Source organism: Lytechinus pictus, chromosome 5 (assembly GCF_037042905.1).
Source record: "Lytechinus pictus isolate F3 Inbred chromosome 5, Lp3.0, whole genome shotgun sequence".
NCBI classification, from domain to species: domain Eukaryota; kingdom Metazoa; phylum Echinodermata; class Echinoidea; order Temnopleuroida; family Toxopneustidae; genus Lytechinus; species Lytechinus pictus.
The window spans coordinates 41,794,712-41,821,196 of record NC_087249.1 but is presented as its reverse complement, the minus strand read 5'-3'; the positions used below and the strand labels follow the sequence as shown (position 1 = coordinate 41,821,196).

Genomic DNA, 26,485 nt, shown 5'->3' with positions numbered 1-26,485 from the left:
TGGTGCTATAAAATCTCCAGTACCGATTACTTTAGAAATGTGATTTTTTTTTTAGATATTTAATTTCCTCATTCGACATGTTCGAGTCACTGCATTGGTAACATCATAGACTGATATAGACTCAACAAGAACCTACTTCATTAAATTTACCCTGTACAAGACGAATAGAAGTGCATTGTAAGTTTGTCATTTTTCTTGTTTTTTATCTCTTGTACAATGACATAGTACCTTACAATATAACTCGTTTTTTTTTAAAGAACAGATATGAAATGTTTTCGTTTGTGAAACCGTTTTCCTATGTCGTGTGAAAGCAGTTTTTGCAAAACATTCGTTATACTTATTAATTCATTACTCACTTCTAATTTTCTCGGAGACTTTGATATACAAGCTGCTCCCCTCCCCCCCCCCTCCCCCCGCCTGCGACCAACCATGATTCCTTTACGGTTCTTGATACAACACTGTGTAAAGAACGCTATACGATATTGTTAGAGTCCTATTGACAAGGGAATTAGTAGAAAGTATGTTTCTTTTGCAGTCACTAAAGAAGATGACTTCTTTCCAAATTATTATGGAATCGGTAAAAGTATAAGACAACAAAAGATTTTTTTAGCGGAAGCGTCATTTGTGTATATGATATTTTGAGGCTTCATTTACCACATAAAGAGTGCTTATTTTACGCGCTTACTACGCTCCAATGTATTACGTTATAGGATAACGTGTGTAAAGTCCAGAATACGCCTAGACAATAATAGCTTTTGCAGTTATTCTTCTGGCATTCCCCCGATTTCTTGGCAATCAGGTAAAAAAAAATCACTACAATTCACCATTTCTGAACATTAAGAAACATTTTTATTTACCAGATGGGACAGAAAACAGCAATAACGATGGTGTTCACGATACAAGTCGTCGATCCATCGACTGATACCAGCCAACAAGGTTAGTGTGAACCAAGGAGTCTTTAAAACTCTTTATTTGAACACGTTTTCATCATTAATTAAATGGTATGATTGCTATGCCGTCATCACGACTAGATATTAAATTCGTTCTTATTCTTATAAGGATGATATCATAGTCACGTATTTAAACAAAGGTATTCATACGATAATTACACACAGTAAGACACTGTTCTCACTATATACCTTCCTAAAACTAGTTTACTGGAAACTAGTTTAGTGGAAACTAGTTTAACGTGTAGCTGTGTAGTGAGAACGGTATTTCATGTTTCAATATCAGCATCAAGTTCTAAAATCGGGTCGCAGAGCAATCAAAAGATGAGCGGTGGCCTTAAAAAAAACAATTTACTTTTCTAAGTTTTTGTCCGATATCTTTCAAACTCTTACCATTAATTTTTATCCCATTTTTTTCCTCATAAAAATCTTTATACTTTTGACAAGGATGGATTCCTATCATGGTTTGCTTACCCATTATTGTTGTTTTTTATCATTATTATTATTTGTTTGGCGTCACCTGTGCCTGGGAGGTGAAAAGCGAACTGAATCACTGTGACCCTCAGGTCTCTCCTCCTGATATAACTGATTGGGGAAGTGCAGGTGGACCACCACAACGGGGTTTTACGGGGGTTTTACCCCTACTCTTATACGAATAGTGCAGTGGGTTATTAACGTGCAAAGGTGGTGACTCTCCTCTACACGGGGCCTCCATTTAACGTCCTATCCGATGGACGGAGTGTTTTCCATTGTAACATAGCCTGCATCTATGAAACATGGAAGGACGTTTACACACAACGCACTGTCTTGTTCACTATTGATTCGGTTAGTTATAGGTATATACATAATTATTTGAGGTTACAAGGTATTGGTTTGAGTTGGGTGACAGGAGATCGATAGTGCCACATCAAAATACATTTTTATACACTCTAAGGCCCGTATTCTGAAGTCAGGTTTAACTTAAACTCAGGTTTAAAGTTGTGGGTGGTTTAAGCATGGGAAGCCAAAAGTATCAATTTTTTTATTAAGTTGTATGTTTCTTATGTTTGCTGTGCTCTTTCCTGATTCATCGATGGTGAGGACAACCATCTTTTTATACCTCTAGATAATTGTGAATGATTTGAGAGCCAAATGAGCTCTACCGTTAGTGATTTATGTAACAATTGGCTATCCATACTTAAACCACAACTTTGAACCTGAGTTTAAGTTAAACGGGCCTAAGAAAATAAAAGGAAAGGTAGGAATTGGAACCCTTTTGCCCCGCATTTGGAACCCTCGTAAAAAGGGTTTCCAAAAAGGTTCTTTACATGCTCAAGAACCTTAAATGGTTTGATTAAGAATCGATAAAGGTTCCAAAGTGGCTGTTTAAGGTAACTTAGAACCTGTTAGGAAACCTTTAACAGTTACAAATGCGGGAAAACAAACATAGAACCCTCTATGAATAGTGTATCTTGGATTACTTGCCCCTGTTAGACGAAATGAAGGCACCATAATATATGATAAATCTTCTTTTTTTAAGAGACGACCTACACTTATTGTGTATCATCATCACCATCATCATCAACACCATCATCATCATCATCACAATCATCACCATCATCATCATCACCATCATCACCATCATCATCATCACCATCATCATCAAAGAAAGAACTTCTTCAAGCGACATATAAACTTCAAGAATTGTTTATGTAATGCTGGTGTTTAGAAGACTCAAGAAAATTTGCTGGAACGAGCAGATGGAAGATGATATAGAGCGGCAATGCATACATTTTAGTTATTATTGTTATATAAATAATAATCACATTGGTTATATTAATCATAATAACAATGTGTATGAAGCGCCGATTATCTAGTTTCCTATTCAATGGCGCACTATAATACCAGACTGTAGCTCCAGCTGCTAAAGGCGCTTGGTGCATTCATGGAAATTATCCTGCCGGGTACCCATTCACCCTACCTGGGTTGAGTGCAGCACAATGTGGATACATTTCTGACTGAGATTCGAACCCACGTCCCTCTCATTGAAAGACGAGAGTCGTAATCACTAGACCACGACGCCCCATCACTATCATCATCATCATAGTAATAATAATGCTAAGAAAATAATGATGAAGATGTTGATGATGATGATAATAACAGTAATAATAATGATAATAAAACAGTAATAATAAAAATAATAATAATAATGATAATAATAATGATAAAATAATGATGACAATAAAAATAATAGTATCAATTATCGCTATCACCATTATAATAATATCATTATTTCCTGATAATAACTGTTATCATTATTATTCAACGTTTGTCCTTGTCATCATCAACATCATCATTATCTCAGATATCTTTATCATTATAACAAAATAAAGATAATTTAATAGAATTTCGTCTTTGATTTGATTTTGTTCAGATGCCACCCCACCATCTTTCAATTCTCTGTTCGACCCACCATCGACTGATACCAGCCAACAAGGTTAGTTTGAACCAAGGAGTCTTAAAACTCTTTATTTCAACACGCTTTCATCACTAATTAAATAACCAATACGGTATGGCGTAACACCGAAGGGTAGTAGATATAAAATATCAATACATACAAAAGAGATATTCCAACCTAAATGGAAAGGCGGTGGGTGGAAAGATGTTTTAAAAGAAAGGGACAAAATCAGGGGTGACGAATATTCAAGTAAAATTTACCAAATTAAGAAGTTATATTTTTTAAAGTTATGAAATGTTGTAATCACACTAGACAGGTCCGATAGTCCGATATCTATCAAACTCTATCTATTATTTGTTCACCTTTTCTTTCCCATAAAAATCAAAAAGTAATTAATATATGCATCAACAGTCATTATCTCTTACCTCCAACTCCTTTATTTCGTACACTGAATACTTTGCATACTTTCCACCTTTTGAATATCAAGTTGCAATATTGGAGTTTGAAAAAAAAATTAACAAATAAGATTAGCAAAATGTTTTGTAACTGAAATGTCGTACATTGTCACAGTACACGTATAAATAGTTTGTTTCATTTATGGAAAGTAGGAAAGTCCTATGTACAAAATATTCGATGTGTATACATGAATTTGATGTATGTTTTTGTACTCATTGTTTTTTAAAATGAAATAAAATAAATGAACTGAAACTGAACTGAATTTTACTCTACCAAGGTTGAAGTCCTCTTCACTGTTTGCTTTCCCATGACCATGGTGACAGTCTGTATAATTATGTTGTCAATTAGTGTCTTGTTCACTGTTGATCCAGTTAGTTATAGACCTACATAATTATTTAGGGATTTACACGGGACTGGTTTGAGTTGGATAGCAGGAAAACGTAAAGGCCCCATCGAAATCCATTTTTATATCTTGGATTATTTGACTGTTAGACAAAAAAGGTACCATTTAACATGTAGAATATGATTATTCTTTTTTTTTTAAATAGATGTTCATTTATTTGCATCATTAGTCAAAGAAAGACAACTTTGTCAGCATAGAGATGTGTCTCCTAACTTTAAATTCAAGGGACAAATTAACTTCAAGAATTTTTCTTTCTTTTATAATGCTGCTACAAATGTTTAGAAGAGTCAAGAAAATTTTCTGGAACGAGCACAAGATGACAGTCGTCAACAATGCATACATTTTAGTTGTTATTGTTGTTCTCAAAATAATCATCAAATTGATAATATTAATCGTCATTATCATCATAATAACAATGATAACAACAATAACATTGGTTTTGATAATGATATTAATATCAATGATGATAATGGTAATAATAATAATAATAATGATATAATAATCATAATAACAAAAGTAATAGTAATAATAATCATTACTATTTTCTTTATTATTATCATATTGATGTAATTTTTATTTCCTTATAATCATTGTTATCATTATTATTCAACAGTTGTCTTTAATTGTCATCATCCTCATAACCATCATCATTATCATAGTAATCTCTATCACTATGCAAAAATAGAAAGACTCGAATATTGTCCGATTTACTTTTGTTCAGATGCCGCCCCTCCGTCTTACGAGTCTCTGTTCGGTCAGATCAGGAGTGAAAGAGAAAAACACAAAAATCCTGTTTCTTTCATCGGATCCGTCTTCTGGATTTTATTCAACACAATAAGTTCACCGAAATTGAAGACGTATAAGCTTATAGAGTTAACTGCATGTCCAAACCAATGATATAACCCGGAAAGGACTATATATTTAAACGAAGCGGATTGTTTATCACACCGCTCTTACGAAGAGTAGCTGTTGCTTTAAGAAGGGTTTTGCTAATGCAAAGTTATATGTTCTGCTCCCTGAATGTTTTCTCATTTACACTACTGTGTATAATTATATGTATGTTTTTATTTGAATGGTTCTATACTATTTCTTAAGACTACATACATGTATTTTTTTCTACGCAGGTACCGTGACATTGTTTCTTGCGATCCTTCTTGCCATCCCCATCGCAATGGTTGCAATTGGTAGGTGGATAATTTTAAAGAGTGATTACAAAAACGGAATAGAATATATTCGATAGTCGAGTAATTTTATCCTATTATTGATTGAAAGTTGCCTAAAGGACAAGTCCTCCCCAGAAATTTTTTTATTTGAATAAAAAAAGAGAAAATTCCAACGAACACAACACTGGAAATTTCATCAATATCGGATGTAAAATAAGAAAGTTGTGACATTTTAAAGTTTCGCTTAATTTCATTAAAATAGTTATATATGCACATCCTGGTGGGTATGCAAATGAGGAGACCGATGATGTCATCCACTATTTCTGTATTTTACTATGTGAAATATTCTAATCTGCTCCTCATTGTCAAGTGAAACAAAGATTAATTCCTCTCTGAACATGCTGAACATCTAGAATTAGCATTATTTTAATACTATATGGTTCAGTCCAGTTGGCGCTTATTGTCAAATGTGTAAAACTTAAAAATTGTAATTAAAACAATAAAAAACGAAAGAAATAATGAGTGAGGTACATCATCGACTGTCTCATTTGCACGCCTGATATTGTGCATATAACTCTTTTGTCAAAAATACGCGAAATTTTGAAAAGTGATAACTTTCTTATTTTTGGGAAATAGTCAATTTTGATGAAATTTTCAGCATTATGCTAGTTTGATTTTTCTCTATTTATTCAAATCAACATATTTATGGGGTGGACTTGACCTTCAAACTGTTTTTCAGCTCGCCCTCCACGCTTGTATTATAACGGAACTTTGGTCGAGGTGAAATTCAATCTGATTGGAATAAAGCCTGTTATTTTGTTCCAATCGACAACAGAGGCTGTATTAAAGTCAGCTCAAGCAAATTACAGACCGATTTCACCGACCGTGATGACAGCCATCTTGTCAAAAGCTTCGTGGACACCCGCCAGTGTGCTGTCATCCATCACCTTAAAGGGATGCTCCAGGATGAAGATATTTATATTTCAATATATAGAGTAAAATTCACAGAGAAATATGTTGAAAATGTGATCAGAATCGGATAATAACTTTTTAAAGATTTGCATTATTGTGGTGAAACAGTTCTAGGCTTCATGAAGTCTTCATGAATATTCATTAGGTTGGCTGATAATGACATATCCCCACTTGTTCTTTTTTATTTTATTAAATGAAATTAGGTTTATTCATTTTTTTTCTACCAAGAACTAAAACAATCGGATTGACAACTAAATAAGTGCATTAGTTATTTATTGCTGCAAACTTATTTCATCATAATGGAGACACATCATTTACACATGTATGAAAAAAATGAAACAATTATATATGATTTCATGTAAGAACCATAAGAAAAAGGAATGTGGGGATGTGACATCATCTGCCCACCTAATGCATATTCTTGAGACGTGCTTTTTTGTTTTCACAAAATATTGCTAAACTTTAAAATCCAATAACTTCGTTATTTGTTATCCGATTTTGATGACATTTTCAGCATTTTGCTCTCTGAATTTTACTATATTTATTTAATCAGATATAAATACATGTATTTTCAGCCCGGACCATCCCTTTAGTCAGTCACAACCTCTTGTCAGACTCACAACAAGGCTTTAAGAAGCGAGGGTTTTGCGAAACACAAATAATAACAAACAAAAGACCTCACCAAATGACCGGATGAAAGAGCAGAAAGAATGTATCTTGCTAGACTTCGCCAATGTATTTGATAATTTTTCACATCGGCAGCTCATCCTCAAGGCTGACCACTATGGTATACGCGGTTATAGATCTGCAAAAGCTTCCTTGTAGTGGTCGTACTATACAGGTTATATTCGAGGGTCGGCATCGTTAGGAGGTGAGAATTACATCAGGGCCCCGTCTTACAAAGAGTTACGATTGATCCAATAGATCGTAACTCTATGGAAATCCATCCATACCATGACATTTTCTACAAATAATTTGTACAATTTCCGTAGTAAACAAAGAGAATCACACTGAATCTTCAAAGTCCAGTAGTGCCCCAGGGTAGTGTTTTCTACCCGCTGCATTTCCTCACATCGACGACATACCTGGTGCCCGTCTTACAAGAGTTGTGATTGATCCGATCAATTGCAACTATGGAAAGCCATCAAAGTCAACATATAAAATACATGTTTGTTCAAACAATTTTCTAGTTATGAATGTATATCCATATATTCATGGTGTGATCTCCTTTGTTTAAAAAGGACATTTTGCAAATTTCCTGTATAAAAAATTATGACACTGATGGATTTCCATAGAGTTACGATTGATTGGATTAATCGTAACTATTTGTAAGACGGGGCCTAGCCTTTTGTCAAGGCCCTCGCGACTTGGCTCTATCCTCGTCAGGTAGTGGCTGATACGAGACTAGCGGCCTGGCGATACCCGAGTGAACGCGCGAGCTAAAATTATGGAAAGCCAAACATGTCAACGACAAGTCGTTCGGCTCGCGCGTTCACTCGGGTATCGCCAGTTATCTTCGTAGGCTGCTAGTCTCGTTTCAGCCACTACCTGACTAGGATAGAGCCAGGTCGCGAGGGCCTTGACAAAAGGCTAGACGGGGCCCAGATCTCAAGCACTAAAGGTCACACGGGCCTAACTACAACTGGCAGGCCAAAGATATTCATTCGAGCCAACCCATTGCTCAATTTTGAAATTTGATATTGCTGATTGACAAAAATGAATGAATATGATTGACAATCTAACACTGATTTTAGGGAGGGTACCTACTGAACTTCCTTTTTCCAAATTGGAAAGATATATCACTACTTTGGAACTATTTTTGTACTGGCGGAAGAATTAGGGCCATTTTACTCTCTCAAGTGATGAATTCTTCTTCTTCTTCTTCTTTCCTTGGTTGGCAACCAGTCAGGATTGACTATTTTTGCCACAGCTTTTGTTCATTTTCAACAGCTTGTTATTCTTGTTATTTTTCTTTTCTTTTCTTCTGTTTTCTTTTCTTTTTTTTTTCTTTTTTTTTCTTTTTTTCCTATTCTTTTTCTTTTCTTTTCTCTTTTTTCTTTTCATTTCTTTTTTTTTCTTTTCTTTTCTTTTGTTCTCTTTTTTCTTTTCTTGTTTCATTTTTTCTCTTTTCTTCTTTTCTTTTCTTCTTATATAGACATATTGTATTTTTTGTCCTTTTAAAATAATAATTTTCCTTTTTTTCTTTTTTTTATGCGTTCTGTTTCTTGCAGCACGGTATTTTCTTCTGCTACAGTAAGCTGCAATAGAGAAAACAAAAGTAAATTGGATTTGTGGCCCGATAAAGCTTCAAGTTTCGGGACACCGAAAACTAAAGTATGGGATGAAAGTGCAAAAAAAAAAAAAAAAAAAAAAAAAAATTGAAAGCAAAACAAAACAAACCAACAAATAAACAACAAAACTTCTCTCTTCATTCTTAATTCCTTTCTGTCCCCCCTGACAAATCACCAAATTAAAGAACTCGGATAATTAGCAAAGGGTAAGGAATTAAGGGAAAAAAGAATAAGGAAAAAAAAGAGAGAAAAACAGGATCCACGACGATCGCTGAGCTCCGCGTTACGGGCTATCTGTTGTCGATGTAGTAAAATGACATATAATCAAAATGTATAGGACCATAGGAAAGTGAGTAAAAATCGACCATGTGTCTGTATCTTCTTCTGCTTTGTGTCTCCCTTTCATAGATTTAACGCTTGTAGAAAAAAAGAATTAATAATAATAATGAATAAATAAATAAATAAAAAATACAAAATTAGGGGCGGAGAAAAATTCAGACTTTATAATCGTTTCGTTCTGAGAACGAAACGGACCAATGCAGATTGGGTTTCTACCTTAGTACTCTTTAAGAGATCCATTATTTTTTGGGGGGTTGATAGATTTGTTTCTGTAAGTAGCATGGCTCTCTCTATTATATATTTGGGACACTCGATTAAAAAATGCTTAACTGTTTCTAATTTGTTGGGCCTACATGTATCACAAAGTCCCGTGGGGTGTATATGAAGTCTTTTTAAATCGTAGTTCAATCCTATTACACCAAAACGGAGTCTGTGGATAATGGTTTCGTGGAATCTACTTAGGGAACAAAAAAAAGGGAGAGTTAACATTGGGATGGTATAGTTGAAGTAGGCGGTGGGATTCATTCCATCTTTTTTGCCATTCTAGAGTGTATCTTTTGAAAATGAGATGTTTTATTTCTGTTAAAGATAATTTGTTGTTGACTTCAATTTTTTTCTGCACTGCATTTTTTGCTTTCGTGTCCGCCATCTCGTTTCCACTAATACCGCAGTGGCTGGGGATCCATTCAAAGTTTATGTCTATGCCTAAAAATGTTAAATTTGTTAGTAGGGTAAGAATTTCTGAGACAAAAGGTATTTCTTTTTGTTCTGATATTGCTACTAGGGAGCTTAATGAGTCACTAAAGATTACTACTCCTACGTATACATCAAGAGTTTCTAACCAGTTGAGGGCTAAGATGATTGCTGCTAATTCAGCTCTATATGATGAAGTATAATCAGTGAGGCGTTTAGACTGGGAGTAATGGAAAGCTGGAACGTAAAAGGAGGCAGCACATGCTCCAGTGACGGGTTCTTTGGATCCATCTGTGTAAATATGGAGTTGATTTGACCATTTTGAATTAATAAGATCGAGGCTCGTTTGTTTTTTATATAAAGGATGGTCATGTTTATTTAGTTCCTTGTTCAGTTCTATTGAAATCTTCGGGTGTTGAAAAAGCCATGGAGGAAAAGCGTACCTATATGATTCTACAGAGTAGTTTATTTTCTCTGCTCTGATTCCAAAAGGTTAATTATTTTTTTGAGTTTTGGATAAATCGAATTGCCAGCACGGATTTATATTAAGCAAAATTGGATGGTCTTCATGTGTTTCAATCTTTGTTCTGAACTTATCTGTGAGTGCTTTTCTTCTCAGGTCGAGGGGCATTTCCCCGAGTTCAGCCTGCAGGGCTTCTAGTGAGGTAAGAGGGAGCCCTCCAACGCAAATCCTTAATGCTTGATATTGAACTGCATCTAATTTTGCTTTCATTGTTTGGGATCCAGTCAGGTGTAGTCTTCATAAATGCCGATTTATTTTCAAAATGAGCCGGTCGAGGTACCCTTTTCTGGTCAGATATGGAATATCAGACATATATCCTGTCCACTGGTAGTAAACATTCAACCCTCGAATTTCTTCCTTATTTTTTATGATTTTTTTTAAGTGCCACTTTTACACACGAGTCTATGGGAAATGAATTAGGCCTGTGATACCCTATAACACCTCTTCGCTTCTTCGCTGATGACGTGCATGTTGCATATACGTCTCAGGACAGTTCAAGATTGCACTTATCTTCAGGAAGACCTTAAAAGCTTCCAAGTGCCAAACGAAAGTTTGAGAGTTGATCGATCATATTGAGGAAACAGATTACAGGCTATCCACGGGTATCACTACTGGACAGAATGTCAACTTCACCAGTCATGTGGATATACAGTCAAGAAGTCAAAGTGTGTCACTGATAGAACTGTACTGTATGTGTCGCATCAAGCAAGCCACGTATTTCACTTTCGTCCACCCAGTGGTGGAATATGCGGCAACAGCATAAGATCCACACGTAGCGGAACGTCAACAAAGTTGACAGGTTCGACGAACGTGCGCATACTATCCGTCACCGGTGACATCAACCAAACATCCAACGTAACGACCATCCTGAACTGGCTATTGTTACCCAACAGACGCCACAATCTGTTGTCATTACCTGGCAGTCTTTCCTGAATGAATTGTCAACAACGGGATCAACAACAACTAAAGTAGACCCCACTGCAACAGTAAAGGCCTGCACTTCTTAGAACATGCAAGGTCTAGAACAACTTCCAACAGTATCCTTCTATCCTTCTTTTGATGTATCACCACAGAACAAGAATGTTTTCATATATGAAATAACACTGTATCCACACATACACACACAGCCAATTATCTTCAGTACCTTAATTGAAGCAGCACTCACACAGGACGGAGAAAATATTAATTGCCCTTAGCACCTGTTCACGCGAATTACTTCCAACATGTCCAAGGTAAAGTCAAAAGGCACTTTGATGAAAGTATGATCAGAGAACTTGCGTTCTGTCAGACAAGACAATGATTTCAACTCGTTGTCTCTACAGAAGTCAATGGTTAACAACTTGGAAGTTTGAAATCTATGAACTTTGAAAACAAACTATTCTCTCTAAAAATAATGAGTAGAACATCAGCGATCGATCTGTGTTGCTTTTAGAGACAACATTGATTACAGAATATCGTTAACTTATTATTCACTTTTATCAATTCAATCTCGATAGGATCCGTATACATCCACGAATGTCCTGCACAGCACTTCATTCCACTATATCTAATTGTCATGGGATTGGCAACCATCCTAAAAGCATCGATCGACCAGAAGGCAAGGTGCCAACGCGCAAGGCTTCCCCAGGAGGAACAGGAGGAGTTCACACCGAACCCATTGGAATACGGACTTAGCAAGCTTTTAAGCTTGTTCATCATTGCTTTTTTCATCGCCGGTAATTATCAAATCTTATTCTAAAATTTTCGTTAGGAGTTGTTATTTTTTAAAGGTTATGCATGCTTCTTTAACGATTATTTATGTTTTTTATTTCTTTGCATAAGGAAGCGTATGGATCTACCAGATCTACAGGCCCAACACCATTGACAGTTCTAGCTATGACTACTGCCACCCAACGGTCTACAACTTTGCCTTTTGGGTGACCACTGCGTACTATATCTTTGTTGCTTTCCTTTGTTGCTGCGCCTGCTGCATTTGCTGTTATGGAGCATGTGTCGACGAGGATGAATAACTCAGAAGTGGGTGGATTCGGGATTTAATGAGCGGGGGGTGGGGGGGGGGGCAAATTTGAAATCACGAACGCATGTTTTTGGTGGCGTATAGGCCTACCTGGTATACGCGTCAGGGAGGGATGACTGATACCATATATACAAAAAACATCAACTCGACCACTGGCAAAGACCCCCCAATCATGTTATTGACTGATTTGCCAGAAAGCGAAGCCGATGAGCTAAAAAGGAAAGTATAGACATTAATGGAGCGCGAGCTGAGTATTTTGATGTACCGAAATAACAAGAATCATTTTCAACGCTGTATCACCCAAAATAGTATGTGAGTGCAAAGCGCGAGTTGGTTTTCCTTTTGATATATTGACCTGAAGGCTTCCAGTGGTTAAAATAGTGAGCTGGATGAATTTGAAAGATAACCCATGCTTTCCCGGAATATGAAATATATATGGGAATATTCGCCATAGTCTCGGGGCTTATAAATCGGCAATGGGTGGGGGTGGGATAAAAAGTAGTTTGACGTTTGATTGTATATCCATGAATTTTTATGAGAAAATTTTGCTGGAATTTAATTATTACTGAGATTATGTCAGTGTTGCTTATGGCCAAAAATTGTTTTGATTGTTTGAATGATTCCAATCACATGAATTGGGTTTCAAAGTTCCTGAGAAGTCGACATGTTTTCCCAGTGTGTGCCACAGTGTGTTCAGTGTGGAAAAATGTGAAATCACCTTTACACTGTTAAATTTCAGCATTTCAACAGAGTATAAATCGCATATTCACATAGTCGACTATGTGAACACGCTGTGCACAGTCACACTGTCGAGGTGTCCCAAAGTGTGAAAATATCTTCACATTGTTAAATTTGAGCATTTCAACATTAGTGATATTTTCACATAGTCCACTATGTGAACACACTGGGTGTGAAACTGTGTTCCCCCTAGCAGGGGTTATTATGCATTCAGAAGTATCCGGCATTCATGTTAACACGCATACGCATCGAATGTGACCAACAAAGCCTCGTGGCCATATTCAGGAGGGCGTCTGCATGATGGCTGACACTTATTTGAATTTGAGATCTATGCACACCAGACGGCTCAACGCAGCCGCTCTCTACAACACAGTTTTCGCGATCACTACGCGGCCGCTCTCTACAACGCACCAATTCCTTTGAAAATGCAAGTCAAATCACAATTGAGAGCTGAGAGGCTTTTGTCGAAAGTTGGTAGACTGGGACAGCAGCGTCGTCTCGTTACTATGGACAACTACACATTTGCAATTGTTCGTCCGGTGCAAATTTTCGGATGATCTGCTGTCCTGGTCCACCAACTTTCGACAGAAGCCTCAGTCTCAGTTCTCCATTCTGATTTGACTTGCTTTTTCAAAGGAATTAGGCGCGTTGTAGAGAGCGGTCGCGTCGTCATTGCGAAAACTCTATAATGTGGACAAGCGATCGTTATAATAGATACTTTTCCAGAAAGGTCGACGCCCCCCCTCCTCCGCCCACTCGTTGGTTGCAGGACTACGGGACCACTTAGGAACATTCTGCTAACATCTTAAAATGGTAGTATGGATCCTAATTATTAATTTTATTGGCTGAAATGTATCGGGTGATCGATCATTTATTTTAGCAAACAGGCAAATGTTGGTTATGACTGTATAATGGTGAGTACATTCTCAGACATATTTAAATTTAAAGGGGCAGTTCAACCTGACGAAATGATTGTTATAAAATACCAGAAAACATAATAAAATGTACAGGCAAAGGTTTGAGAAAAATCTATCAAAGATTGAGAAAGTTATTAGAATTTCAAGTCTTTTTTTTTTGTGACGTCATAAACGAGCAGCAGCCCCATATGTAATGTAATATTAAATGAATTTCAATGTGTTTTTCAATGGTTCATGGTGACTTAAATATTGTTTTCCTTCAGGAGCGGATGTGAAATAATTTGTCTGTTGATATACTGAAGATACAATAAAACCATTCACATTTTTTTAGAAAATGGCATTTCATTGATTTTTTTTTCAAATTCACGATACATGGGAAGTGATGCCGCAAATCAAAATAATGAACTTTTAATAACTTTTTTGAATCTTTGATTGATGTTCCTCAATCCTTTACTATTATTCTTTTATCATTTTTTATGCCATTGTTATCATAAACTTTTTGTCAGGGTGAACTTCCCCTTTAAACTGTTGGCGAAGGAAATTCGTTCGATACGCAATTTTCTTTTAACCAACGCGTTGCAACGGTTGGTGGGCATGTTAACCAAAACAGATAGAAAAGGTTACATTTTTTATGGAAAATTATTCATTGGAAACAGTGAAATTTACTAGGAAAACATCTACATATCTGTACCTGCTCTCAAAAGCGCCATTGAAGACATATCTGTTTGGGGAAGCGTTTAAGTAGATCATCGTTTTAGTGTGAATATAAAGCAATTGGAGTAACCAAAGCGCAGTAGAGTATAGTGGCTGTGCGCTATACAAATTCATCATATTATTACTATAGGTTTTCCCGTCCAATTTCATCAGAGTTGCATTTAAATCAATGAAAGGGCGTTCTAATTCGAAACATTTTGTCCACCCTCTGCACAGATGGTTCATTTTCATTTATTCAGCATTCAATTCGGTTCTTTATCGTTCTTTATCGTTCCTTTGAATTTTGTAGAAATTCAATTTAGAGAGAAATTCGTTCAAATTAATGGCTCAAAGTTGTCATTTAATTTCGCGACGACGAACTGATCGTTTAATTTCGCCTAAAATACAATTTTCAATTTCACACATATTTGTGCTTTAAACGTCAAAATTCAGATAACATGTTTCTGTGTTCATTTTTTTTATTACGTTATACAATATTTTGCTCCAAACTTTACCCTATCTTTCTATTTTTTCTGATCTTAAATTATGTTTGATAAAGACGTAATTCATGTAACACTTATAGGATATGGTTGTAAACGGTTATTCGTTTAGTTATTGATGAGTGGGTGCAGGGGAGGATCCAGGAATCCCAAAGGGGGGCATATTTTCCAGAGGAATTTGACAAGCAACCCCCCCCCAGATTTTTAACCCAAGAATAAGGGTATTACTTCCACGAAAAAAATTTAATTGTGCCTCTCAAAGAGGGGGGGGGGGGGCACGAGCCGGCTGTGCCTCCTGGATCCGCCAGTGAGTGGGTGAATGATTTATGCCAATGGAAGGTTCTTTTCTTCATCATCTTGTTCTTTTTTTATTTTACAAAATTGTAATTTATATCGTTTTGGGGAAGGGATAAGAAACATGGTATTGACCACAGTCTAAAGTTATGAAAGTGGAACAAAAACGAGTTGTTGTTCCGATGATGATTTGTCAGATGGATGATACATTTCAGTAAGATTGTAAACATCCAATTTAGAAGTAAAACCCATTCCTATAATTATTCAAAGAAGTATAAAAATAAAAAAACAGCAAAAAACACTGTCCATATCTTATAAGTGATTGCATATTAATGATTTTGAATTCCTAAACGTTCGCAAGGAGTGTACCGGTGCGAATTTGAAAACACTTCTTCAGCTATTTTAATTTGGTCGTTCTTTATACTTCTTTAAATGAGATAACCATGAAATCGCGTGCCAATAGAATTAAATTGAATCAAGTATTTGGCCATTCAAATGTTGATCTCATATACATCATTAAATCGGTTGAAATTTGACGAAATTGGGCGGGAAAACCTATATTATTATTATGTACATGTATATCGATATTAGATTCAGCAAACACATTCTTACTTACCGAACGTGTATTTTTATTAAAATTTAGAATTTGTTGAATGATAAGATATATATGATAAAATTCATATTCTTTTCCTTTTCAATGTAAGAATGCTTATGTACCTTGAAGTAACCAAGGACCCTAGGGTAAATGATGTAACGATGTCATATTTGATGTGGGGGCGTTGTGGTCTAGTGGTTATATGACACTCGTCCCTCAATCTGAGGGACGTGGGTTCGATTCCCAGCCATGATGTGTTTTCCTTCAGCAAGAAAATTACCCACATTGTGCTACACTCAAACCAGGTGAGGTGGATTGGTGCCCGGTAGGAAGAAATTCCTCGAATAATTGAGCACCTATATAGGTAGCGCAGCTAAAGCCGGGGTAATAATTGCATCCTCAGGCAAAAAATAAAAATGAAAATAAATACAGCTATTATTATTATTATCATTAGGCATATACAATTATCATTATTATTATTTCTTGTTATTATTATTGCTATTATTGTTATTATTAGTACTACTGTCGTTATTATGATTATTATCATTATGATTATTATTATTATGATCATCATTATTATTATTATTATATAAATTATGGTGTATATTACGTTGCTATTTGATGAAGTTAATTTCTAGCTGTGTTTTGGCTAACTTTTTCATTTATCCTGCCTTCATATTGTATACATATTCATGCATTTGTTCTTCAAAAGAAATACTGTCTTGGGGTATCAAAGAATTGTAGGTTTTTTTTTAATATATATATATTATGTAAAGCGAATACATCAAAGAATCGGGCATACTGGATGAGAACAAAACACTTTTAACTGTTTGTATTGTATAGAAATGCATATTTGTAGCATAATTCAATGAACAAAACACTTTTAACTGTTTGTATTGTATAGAAATGCATATTTGTAGCATAATTCAATGAAGTGTGTACATTCATTACGATGGTTGTGTGTATATCCATGGATTTTTAAGAGCATGTAAATAGCAGATTCAAACTGAATTGATTTGAAATTGAGATTACCCGAGGGCTGCTTGTGGCAGAGAAAATTGGTTTGGTTTGTTTATGAATATCAATAGCTTGCCAGAGTATACATGGTAAAACAAGCGTTGAAAATTCAGGAAATGAAGTTTTTAATTAAAAGGTTTAGATTCTTTTTAAATGTACTGTATACATTACATACCCTAAGCATATTGATGTACGCAAATCTCAAAATCTATTCAGTAATACAGAATAAATAATGATAGCATGAGTGTATTCATTAATTATGTTCGTGTGTCTTTTACAGTGGCGTTATTTCGGTGCGAGCTGAGTCTGTAGGAGGTGTGTGAGGAGGTGTGATAGTGGGTGATGTGCATATGGTGTATACGTGTGTGAGGGTGAAGATGTGTGTGTTTAAGGGGGGGCAATATATTGAGCTGAAATTTCCAAATTGTGGGGGCACATCCGATCACATACAGGCAATTCTCTTTTTATGGAGGTTACCTGAAATCTATCAATTTCGTGATGACTGGCGAGACACACCACGAAATGCGTTTCCTAATTCAAGGTTCGATGGATTTTATTCCAAAGTAGCATAAAGTAAAGAAACTAAAAACGTGAAAACAGAAATACATTATGTTTTTCATCTCCCAAAAGTATAGCAAACCCTTTCCCGTTAAAAGCATTTTGGCACAACAAACTTAATTTAGCCGGGTAGATGGTGCAGCTCCGACTAGGGTAGACCCAAGTCATTGACGGATTTACGGGGGGGGGGGCGTTAGGGGGTTTACCCCCCCCCCCCTGAGCTGCCAAGTGAAAAAAAAAATAATGACCTACATTGTGGAGCCAAACCTAAATTACCGTCATTTTATAGTGAGCCTTTTTTTTTTTTTTTTGCTTGTAAATTTTTTTTCGGTGCCAAAATAACTTTCATTTTGTATAGTGAAACCTTTTTTTTTGCTGGTCAAATTTCTCGGTCAAACCCCCTCTTTGGAAAAAAAATCTAGATCCACCCCTGCAAGTCTAATGGAAAAAAGTTTAGGCCTGCCAAATCCTAATTCAGGTATGCGCATGCGTGAATTGGCGGTTGTGGTGGCACTAAAGTTAACCCGACCATGATGAGTTGAATTATTTTATTCAGACTGGGGGAAGCATTTGGCCCTTAAAAATTTAGATCTAGATGGGATGGGGTAACTTCAAATAAGTCTATTATGTTCATTTTAAAAGTCCATACATCGACCATAGAGCAAAACTTTACCTCTTGAATCTCAAGAATGCCTGTTCACCCTTGTAGTGACACTTTGTGTGGAAAAAAAATTACCCCCTTTTTTTAGGAAGGGGGGGAGTAAAAACACCCCCATTCCGCTCATTAATAGTAAATTCAAACATGTCTGTTTCTACCGAAGAGTGAAATAATAATTTGTCATCGCAATGCATCTAGGCCTATGTGTTTTTTTATTGTTTAATTGTTGATCAATTGAGGGAGATTGAAGTTAATTAGAACCCTCTTTCCTGATGAAAGGAAGGAAACGCCGGAACTAAAAAAAAAACCAGAACAGCAATCCCGTATCCTTTGGCTTACTTTCAATTTCATTTCAATGCTATGCATTTTCCGTCATTTTAGTTGTAATCCTTTCACCCTTTTCACGCATTATAACGCGGTATCATTATAATCTCCTCGTCGTATGATTCAACAAACCGATCGGTAAGTACTATAGATATATATTTTTTTATTTATAATGGAACACGAAATCAGGCCTTTATACTTGATTGTCAGTATGGATGTTTTAACAATGACAGTATTGTACTGATGTCTGAAATGGCACAGCGGCCAACAATAAAAAAAATATTATATTACAGTAATGGTACTCCAACGCTTTATGAACTTCACAGTTGCTGTTTAATAGTTTAAGCAACCATGCCATATAAGATTACATATTAAGAATTAAAGATTATAAACATTTTTTAAACTGTTAAACGACTGTTGCATTTTACTGGGTAAAGATTGAGATCGTGGATACTTTAGTAGGGAGTATGGGGTGGAAAATGTCCCACCTTCATGCAATCTAGTTTGAAATCACAGTCATATATTTATTTTCACATCAATCGATGCAAGCTTATGGACTTTCGTTACATGCACCATCGGCAAGAGTCAATATAGTTCTGATATTGAAATGGGTTGTTAAATTCATTCAAGATCATTTTTTTATCTTGCCGCTGTAGCTGTATAATCCTAATTACAACCCAATTGTGCGGCTAATAGCAGCATAATTTGGTCGTAAAATCGGAGGAGGACCAGAGTTATCCGCATTATTTTGATGCTGCAATTATCCGCATAATAGCGGCATCGGGACCAGATCTTGACTTTATGAACGCATTTTCAAATAATGCGGATAATTGCCATGGTGCGGTCACAAGGTTACCCTTTTCCAACACAACCGCATCGGAGGGGGCGTGTGCAGTTGTCATGACGATTATCCGCCTTTTTCAGGACGGGCGCTCGTAAAAATAGTGCGGATTATTTTCGGAGTTTGTGAACGCAATTTTTATTGAATTATCCGCATTACTCTTAGGCGGCTAATTGGAGGATGGGTTTATGAAAGGGTATCAGGAATCACCTGCGATTTTTAAGCTAAACGGTCACTTAATTGCTGCGATGATAGTGGTGGTGGTGGTGATTATTATTGCCTGATTACTAAAGCACGAATGCTTGTATAAAAAGCAAGCAACCAGAGGACTGACGGCTTAAGGTCCTCTCCGAGAGACCTGGTAATGATGACTCCAGTCATGAGAATCCATTGCGGATGCTCAAGTTACCATCTGCGTTAGCTCCATGTTACCACATAGGCAATGTACTGTTGCTCATGAAAGAAGAAAAAGTCAAGGTTTCCTCTTGAAACATTACTGCATGCACTGACAGCATATACGGCTCCCGCAGCTCAGATTTTTTTGCCAACCTGTCCACAAAGTTTCTCAATCACTTTAGCATAATAAATGATATATTTAACAAGAAATATCACTTTTATTTAACAGGTGATAGAATAAGCAGCTTTAACTAATTAACAATGGCGTCGACAGATCAAAACACTCCGCTGTTGATCAACACAAGGCGACAAGGTTAGTGTAATCATTAATTCATCATTAACTGTTGTACAGTAAATTATATACCTATGGTTGAGTCAGTTATAATTTATTCCCTAATTCGACTCTCAATCGTGAATGAATTATTTTTTGTCACGCCTCACTCTCCTTAAGCACAACCAGTTCACCTGTAAAAGAAAACACATACTTTACAAAAAAAAACATACCTGTTTCAAGGGGAGCACCAAGCTTCGACGGCAAGACAGCACGAACAGTATACTGACGAATGTAGGTACTCAATCACTCACTCTCAAGACTCCCTCTGGGTTCAGACCTCGAAGAACGCATCAATATATATCTCATCCATCCGAATCCTCTTTGCTTTATCCTCTGTCATCACTTCGTCGACATATCCATTCCGAATAAGACGTCCGTACTTTGCTGTGTCGAACTCGGTCAGTGAATTCCGAGAGTTAGGAATTCAGACACTCCTCTTGCAAGCATTATTATGCAAATCGGATACCTCTGCTAAGAAAGAAAATATATAAGAAGCGGGCGGGGTACGAAAGACATATGTAAGTTTGAAGGAAAATGGAAAGTTGCATTAAAATAAACAAATCAGAAATTGAAAAGCTAAAAATCACCTTGACGGTACAGGGACAATTTTAGATATTCCAATACATAGTTGGCTAACGTATAAAGGCTTATTTAAAAAGTTTTATTTTTTGTTTGTCTTTAATTATCAAACCCTTATGAAATAACATAAAAATAATTATATGTATTTTTCTTTGATTTCATTTTGTTCAGTTACCGTTCAACTATCTTATAGTTATCTGTTCGTTCAGATCAATAGAGTGAGAGAAGGCCCCAGCAATCCTAGTCCCATCGAATCCCTCTTCAGAAGTTTACTAAACACAAGTAAGTCCGTCGAAACCCACTAGGTTAATATCTGTTAAATAGCGTATATAAATAAATGAGAAATTCCTGGCAGGTCTAAATATTTACTCAAATGTTAAGGTCTGCTTCCAATATATGCATATTCCAAATAGCTTCGTTTTCAAATCACGCACTTCATTCATGTCTTTGTTATTTAAATTCTTATGCTTATGTTTGATTATTTTTGCATGTCCATGTTAATGTTCGCATCTTGGTCGTGTGTGTTATTGTCACCCGGCATCGTGTTCGATAAGAACCGATAACATGGGTTTTACGTCTATTACCTTTTCTTATATGATTTCTATGATTGATCAATAAAGAGGTGATTAAAAAAAAGAATGGGTCCCAGTATATAGACGAAATTGAGAATTTTCGACGGGATCGCAATACTGTTTCATAGAAGTATTTGCCAGTCAAAACTCCCCTCCTCACTCGGGAAGGGGGGAGGACATAAAAACAAAGGTACGCGGCAATCAGAAATATTTGCAGTTTCATGATCTCATTTGTAAATCTCGGTCGCTTTGCTTCCTTGCATGATTACTCTTAAAATTTGACAGAAAGGAAACCCTCTGAGAGCGGCAGATTGAGGGGGTGCACAAAACGCAAAAGCGAACAAGAAAAGGGGAAAATTACACACAAATTATTATCATATATATTAGATGCACCAGAAATGAAGCTTTGAGGTTTTAAAATTCCATGATCTTCTTAAGCTCGGCTGTTTCACTCCGTCGCCCATATTTTTCTTCTTCGACCTTACTGTAAACATGGCCCTGTGAGCGCTTTGATAACCAAGTATCAAAGCGCAGTTGAGTATATGCACATGGACATATTATTTTATTATTATTATTACCGTCAATATTCAGCCCTTAATTGTTTTTAAGGATTTTGTCTAATTTCTCCCAATCTTAAGAACTGAAGAAAGCAAACTCTGTCCCCTATTCATTTATTTATGCTTTAAGTTAACCATATCAATATGTGTCCTTTTATTTTTTCATGCGACCATGCTGATTGGCATCTTTTTTAAACAGGGGAGGGGGGCATCATGCAGGGTATTTGGTGGTGCCATGATGACTTTAAAGTTACATCATTGAAAAGCAAGGGCAATACACTTACACGACTCAGAACTCTCCTTCTTTATACTCTTCTTTCTTGTTTATTCCTTTTCCTTTGTCCTTCTTCATCTGTATTTTTTCTACTCGAAAAATCACATGAGGCGGTCGCCCTCTGCCTTAATAATAATAATAATAATTATAGGCATTTATACAGCGCCATCTATCTAGAAATATTATATTCCGAGGCGCATGTTATTATTGTTATTACCCCGGCTTTAGCTCGAGCTGCCTTTCAGCGGTCATGCATTCAAGGAATTAATCCTGCCGGGTACCCATTCACCTCACCTGGGTCGAGTGCAGCACAATGTGGATAAATTTCTTGCTGAAGGAAATACGCCATGGCTGGGATTCGAACCCACGACCAAAGTCAGAGGACTTATCCACTGGGCCACAACGCTCCACGTTCCATATAGCCTCCCATATAGCATATATATATATATATATATATATATGCCTTCCATATTGCGCCATCAATATCTTTTTGTTTAAGTAATCCTTGCATTTCATTTTTCTGCTATCTGCAGTTCTTGTAACACTGTTCCTGACGATCTTTCTCTTCCTTCCCTTCGCAATGATCACAATTGGTAAGTACTTTAAGCCCGTCTCACACTGTGCGATCCGATTTTCAAAGAAATCATAATAAGATCAATAAAGATTGAAAGAAAAAAGAAAGAAATCATAATAACATTTGACATGAACATTCCAACCAATAAAATCTTAGCGATCCGAGGTCTGAATTGTTGTAGGACTGCTGAAATCAAAATTCAATGTAGTTCGAGCCTCAATGCAGGAATAAAAGCAAATTCAATACCAAATCGTAATGATGTCATCATCGGCTGTGGCTTGAAGCCGATTTGGACTTAAATACTCCGACAATAGGGCTTGCCGCAAAGCAAATTTGATTATTCCTAACATTATACCGAACTTCAAATAGAGTAATTTTTCTTTTTGGAACTTTCATATTTAATGCAAAATTTGATTTATTTAAAAAAATTGTCGTATCGGATCGCATAGTGTGAGACGGGCACAACTGGTGATCTGTCATTGGGCGTTTATACTGAATTCGCATGGTGTTTCATCAAAATATAATTTGAGCGTATCTGGGCTTAATCGATTTGCGCCAGAAATAATTGACGGACTAGGTCTTGATAAATATATATGCTGTGCTGTTACGTCCTTGGCAAAACTCTTGCGTCCGTTGCAGTAACAAATTATAGTGGAGACTCTGCTTAACCCAATATAGCCCGGGCTATTGTTAAATGTTCTAGCCGGGAGGTGGGGGGGGGCTTAAATCTTGGCCCCTCTCAGATCTCGGTCGTTGATCACGCGATCGCGCCGAAAGGTTGGCACACACGTCACTGATGACGTAATCTCTCACATCGGATAGTTAATTAATTAATCAGCAGACGAGAGAATGAATTTCCACACGGTTTCACCTCCAAATGACCGACAACAGCCTTGAATTTTGTTTATTGTGTCCTGTGAATGAAAACAAAATAATGCTCTGATGAGATACCTCTAATTTCACCCTTCAAAAACGGAGGAGCACATTCATCGTCAGGGGCCGCGGAACCGGCGGGGGGGGGGGGGGGCTGGTTAGGCTTCAGCCTCCCCTTTTTTTCCAAAACCATGTAAAAAAAACCCTGTAAAAATGACCACCTGATTATATATTTTGCATAGTCACCCCCCAAAAAAAAACACTTTTAAAACCGTTCCGCGTCCCTTGTCGTGATGAAGTTCAGTAGCACTCTGTTCTGTATTTACAGACGAGATTGATTGATTGACAATTTAGCATTCTTGTCAATTGTCAACTTGTCTGCAAATCTAAGGAACCGTGCTTTGATGGGGCGTGGTCTGTGTATAGCTGTGATATGTTCATTTGTTCATTATTCGTTATCGTTAATCGATTTTTTCATTTCTTTTTACCTCCTCGCATTAGGGAGTGTGTTGGTCTACCTCATCTACAGGCCCAACACCACGGACAGTTCTAGCGATGACTACTGCCATCCGACGCTCTACTACTTTGCCTTCTGGGTGTCCACGGCGTACTATATCTTTATTGCTTTATTTTGTTTCTGTTGCTGTTGCGTCTACTGCCTTGGCGCTTGCGCCTTTGACGGGGTTGAATAACACCCCGGACGATCACTATGGTGTAGATAGAGAGAGATGACGATTTGTCGCTGTCGGTAATAGTATGGAGTTTTTGCAACCACTTGGCAGAAGTTTCCTGGAACGTAAAGGATATATTGTCAAAACCCCTTCGTGGCGACAAAGCAGCCTTTGTCGAATATCGGTGAATCAAAACAGCAGTGTCGTCCCGGGGAACGTTTCATGAAAGGAGTCGTCAGACGCTAGATTTATCCGACAATGCCGACAATTACCAGAGAAACAGTGTTTCTCAGCCATAAATTAAGAATCAAGAAAGGTTGTCAGCTCTGACAACTTTGTCAGATAAAAATGTTTGATGACACGCTTTTTTGTCAGCTCCGCTCACCAATTTTCGACAAAGACCTCTAAGCTCTTCATTGTGATTGGACGGGCATTTTCAATACATCTACTGTGTTCCAGAATCCGTCCCTGTCGCGATTGTAAAAACTTGCTAATGAAGATGGCAGACGACATATAGGCCTTCTCAGTGGCGTAACTACGGGGGGGCATGGGGGGGCACGTGCCCCCCCAATCGGCTGGCCAAAAAAAAAAAAAAAAAAAACGGGGAAAAGGAGAAAAAGAGGGAGAAAGGAAGAGAAACGTAGTGGGGAAAGAAGAAATTATTGTTCATTGAAATGTTATATTATATTATGTTATGTTATATTACATAAGAAGCATTTTTTCATAACGTTATGAAACATTATTCGCTAAGGGCCTATGTCTTCATTGTTCCTGGTGCTCGCATAGACTGTTTAACGGGATATATGATCCTGTTGTACTAAAACCTCCCGTTTTCAAAACAATATACACCAAATATATTTCCTCGCAATTCGAGTTATTATTGTTTTATGTAGTGACATTTGCTTCTTTTTCATGACTACTTAAAGTGATTGCCCTATTTTAAGGTCTTAATATAAAACATTTCCTGTCCGTGCTAACGTTCGCATTAGTTGATTGGTGAGATGTCTGCTCTTCATAAATTCCTAAAATCTGTCCTTAAAATGTCAATTTTTCTGATCTGAATATCAAAACTTTTCAGCTCGCGCTTCGCACTCGCATCATTTGGTTAGTGAAATACGTTAGGTCTTTGTGAATTCCTACAAACAAGCCTTAGAATGCCCCTCTTCAGGTGTGAATTACAAAAAAAAAATCAGCTCGCGCTTCGCGCTCGCAGTATTTGATTAGTGAGATGCGTATGATAATCCTGATTACAATGACTACAAAAAGTGCTTAATGTGTTCAGATGTAATTCTAACAAAATCAGCAAAGGATTGCACTAGCATTAGATGACTATGCTAAGATATTTATACTCTAAATGGATTCCTAAAATATAGTCCTTAAAATGTCCCTGTTTGGGTCAATGTATACAAAAATTTCAGCTCGCGCTTCGCGCTCGCATTGTTTGTTTAGCGAGACAGATCATGATTACAAAAAACTTGCTTATAATGTCCTTTTTTAGGTCTGAATATTAAAAATTTTCAGCTCGCGCTTTGCGCTCGCATTATCTAATCAGTGAGATACATATCTGTTTAATGGCACTGCTTGTCCTTAAAATGTCTTTATTAGGTCAGTATACCTGGCAACTGAGCGCGCTCCCTAAGTGACTCGAATTTTTTTGCTGGTGCCCCCCCAATGCCGTGACCCACGGTACGCCACTGGGCCTTCTATGAGGGAAGACAAGTTGCCCGCAACGCAATGGAGTAGGGGGGGGGGTTAAATCTATAGCTGGAATGCTGAGCGGTTTCCGTGTTGACAAAACTGCCCCCTTCCAACATTATAACATAGGAAGCGTCATGGTGTAGTGGTTTTCTCTCTAGCCTTGTAATCAGAGGGTCGTGTGTTCGAATCCCACCATGGCCTAACGTCCTTTGGCAAGGCGTCAATCCACAATTTGCCAACAGGTGCTAATTGGGTACCGGTAGGAAACAACCGTCATTATGGTTGGTTTAGCAAATGTGCTCCTATAAAAGGCTGCTAGAAAAACTATGAATCCAGTGACCGGGTAATAATAATTTATTATATATCATAATTCATTTTTTCTGCGGTTTACCCATCCCATTTTGCCGTAGCTACCCCACCCTTAAAATTGAAAGGGTGTCTATAGGTACACTAGTGAAGTAAAAAAAAAAAACAAAAAAAAACTTGGAGACTTAGCCTGGATTTCGTCAACTTTAATACAAGGCTTCGGCCTGCATAAGGCCTTATTCATGTATCTTAAAATTCAAGAGAAATTGCTATAT

General features: G+C 36.9%; 2 protein-coding genes and 1 long non-coding RNA gene across 3 annotated transcripts; all 3 read left to right on the top strand.

Moving 5' to 3' along the window:
- The first annotated feature begins 630 nt into the window (after positions 1–630).
- On the top strand, positions 631–5,047 carry LOC129261413 (uncharacterized). The gene is made up of 3 exons (XR_010293771.1): positions 631–936; positions 3,361–3,423; positions 4,965–5,047. It is a non-coding gene; the product is annotated as an uncharacterized LOC129261413 (long non-coding RNA).
- A 320-nt stretch (positions 5,048–5,367) lies between these two features.
- Positions 5,368–15,651, top strand: LOC129261402 (transmembrane protein 272-like). The gene is made up of 4 exons (XM_064100411.1): positions 5,368–5,427; positions 11,721–11,939; positions 12,046–13,386; positions 14,028–15,651. Exons 1-3 carry the CDS (start codon positions 5,415–5,417, stop codon positions 12,231–12,233), a joined length of 420 nt encoding a protein of 139 aa, XP_063956481.1. The 5' UTR covers positions 5,368–5,414; the 3' UTR covers positions 12,234–13,386; positions 14,028–15,651.
- Positions 15,652–18,584: 2,933 nt separating this feature from the next.
- Positions 18,585–26,358, top strand: LOC129260203 (uncharacterized). The gene is made up of 5 exons (XM_064099422.1): positions 18,585–18,673; positions 20,002–20,085; positions 20,857–20,967; positions 22,622–22,681; positions 24,037–26,358. The coding sequence occupies exons 2-5, from the start codon at positions 20,034–20,036 to the stop codon at positions 24,225–24,227; spliced, it is 414 nt and encodes a 137-aa protein (XP_063955492.1). The 5' UTR covers positions 18,585–18,673; positions 20,002–20,033; the 3' UTR covers positions 24,228–26,358.
- Positions 26,359–26,485: the final 127 nt, after the last annotated feature.

What these genes read in the sequence shown, in the direction of transcription:
- LOC129260203 (XM_064099422.1), top strand. Translation starts at nt 20,034, where the DNA reads ATGGCGTCGACAGATCAAAACACTCCGCTGTTGATCAACACAAGGCGA. An exon ending in GATCAACACAAGGCGACAAG is followed by an intron (nt 20,086 to 20,856) that starts GTTAGTGTAATC and finishes CATTTTGTTCAG; the next exon opens with TTACCGTTCAACTATCTTAT. An exon ending in CAGAAGTTTACTAAACACAA is followed by an intron (nt 20,968 to 22,621) that starts GTAAGTCCGTCG and finishes TGCTATCTGCAG; the next exon opens with TTCTTGTAACACTGTTCCTG.
- LOC129261402 (XM_064100411.1), top strand. An exon ending in CATTGCTTTTTTCATCGCCG is followed by an intron (nt 11,940 to 12,045) that starts GTAATTATCAAA and finishes TCTTTGCATAAG; the next exon opens with GAAGCGTATGGATCTACCAG.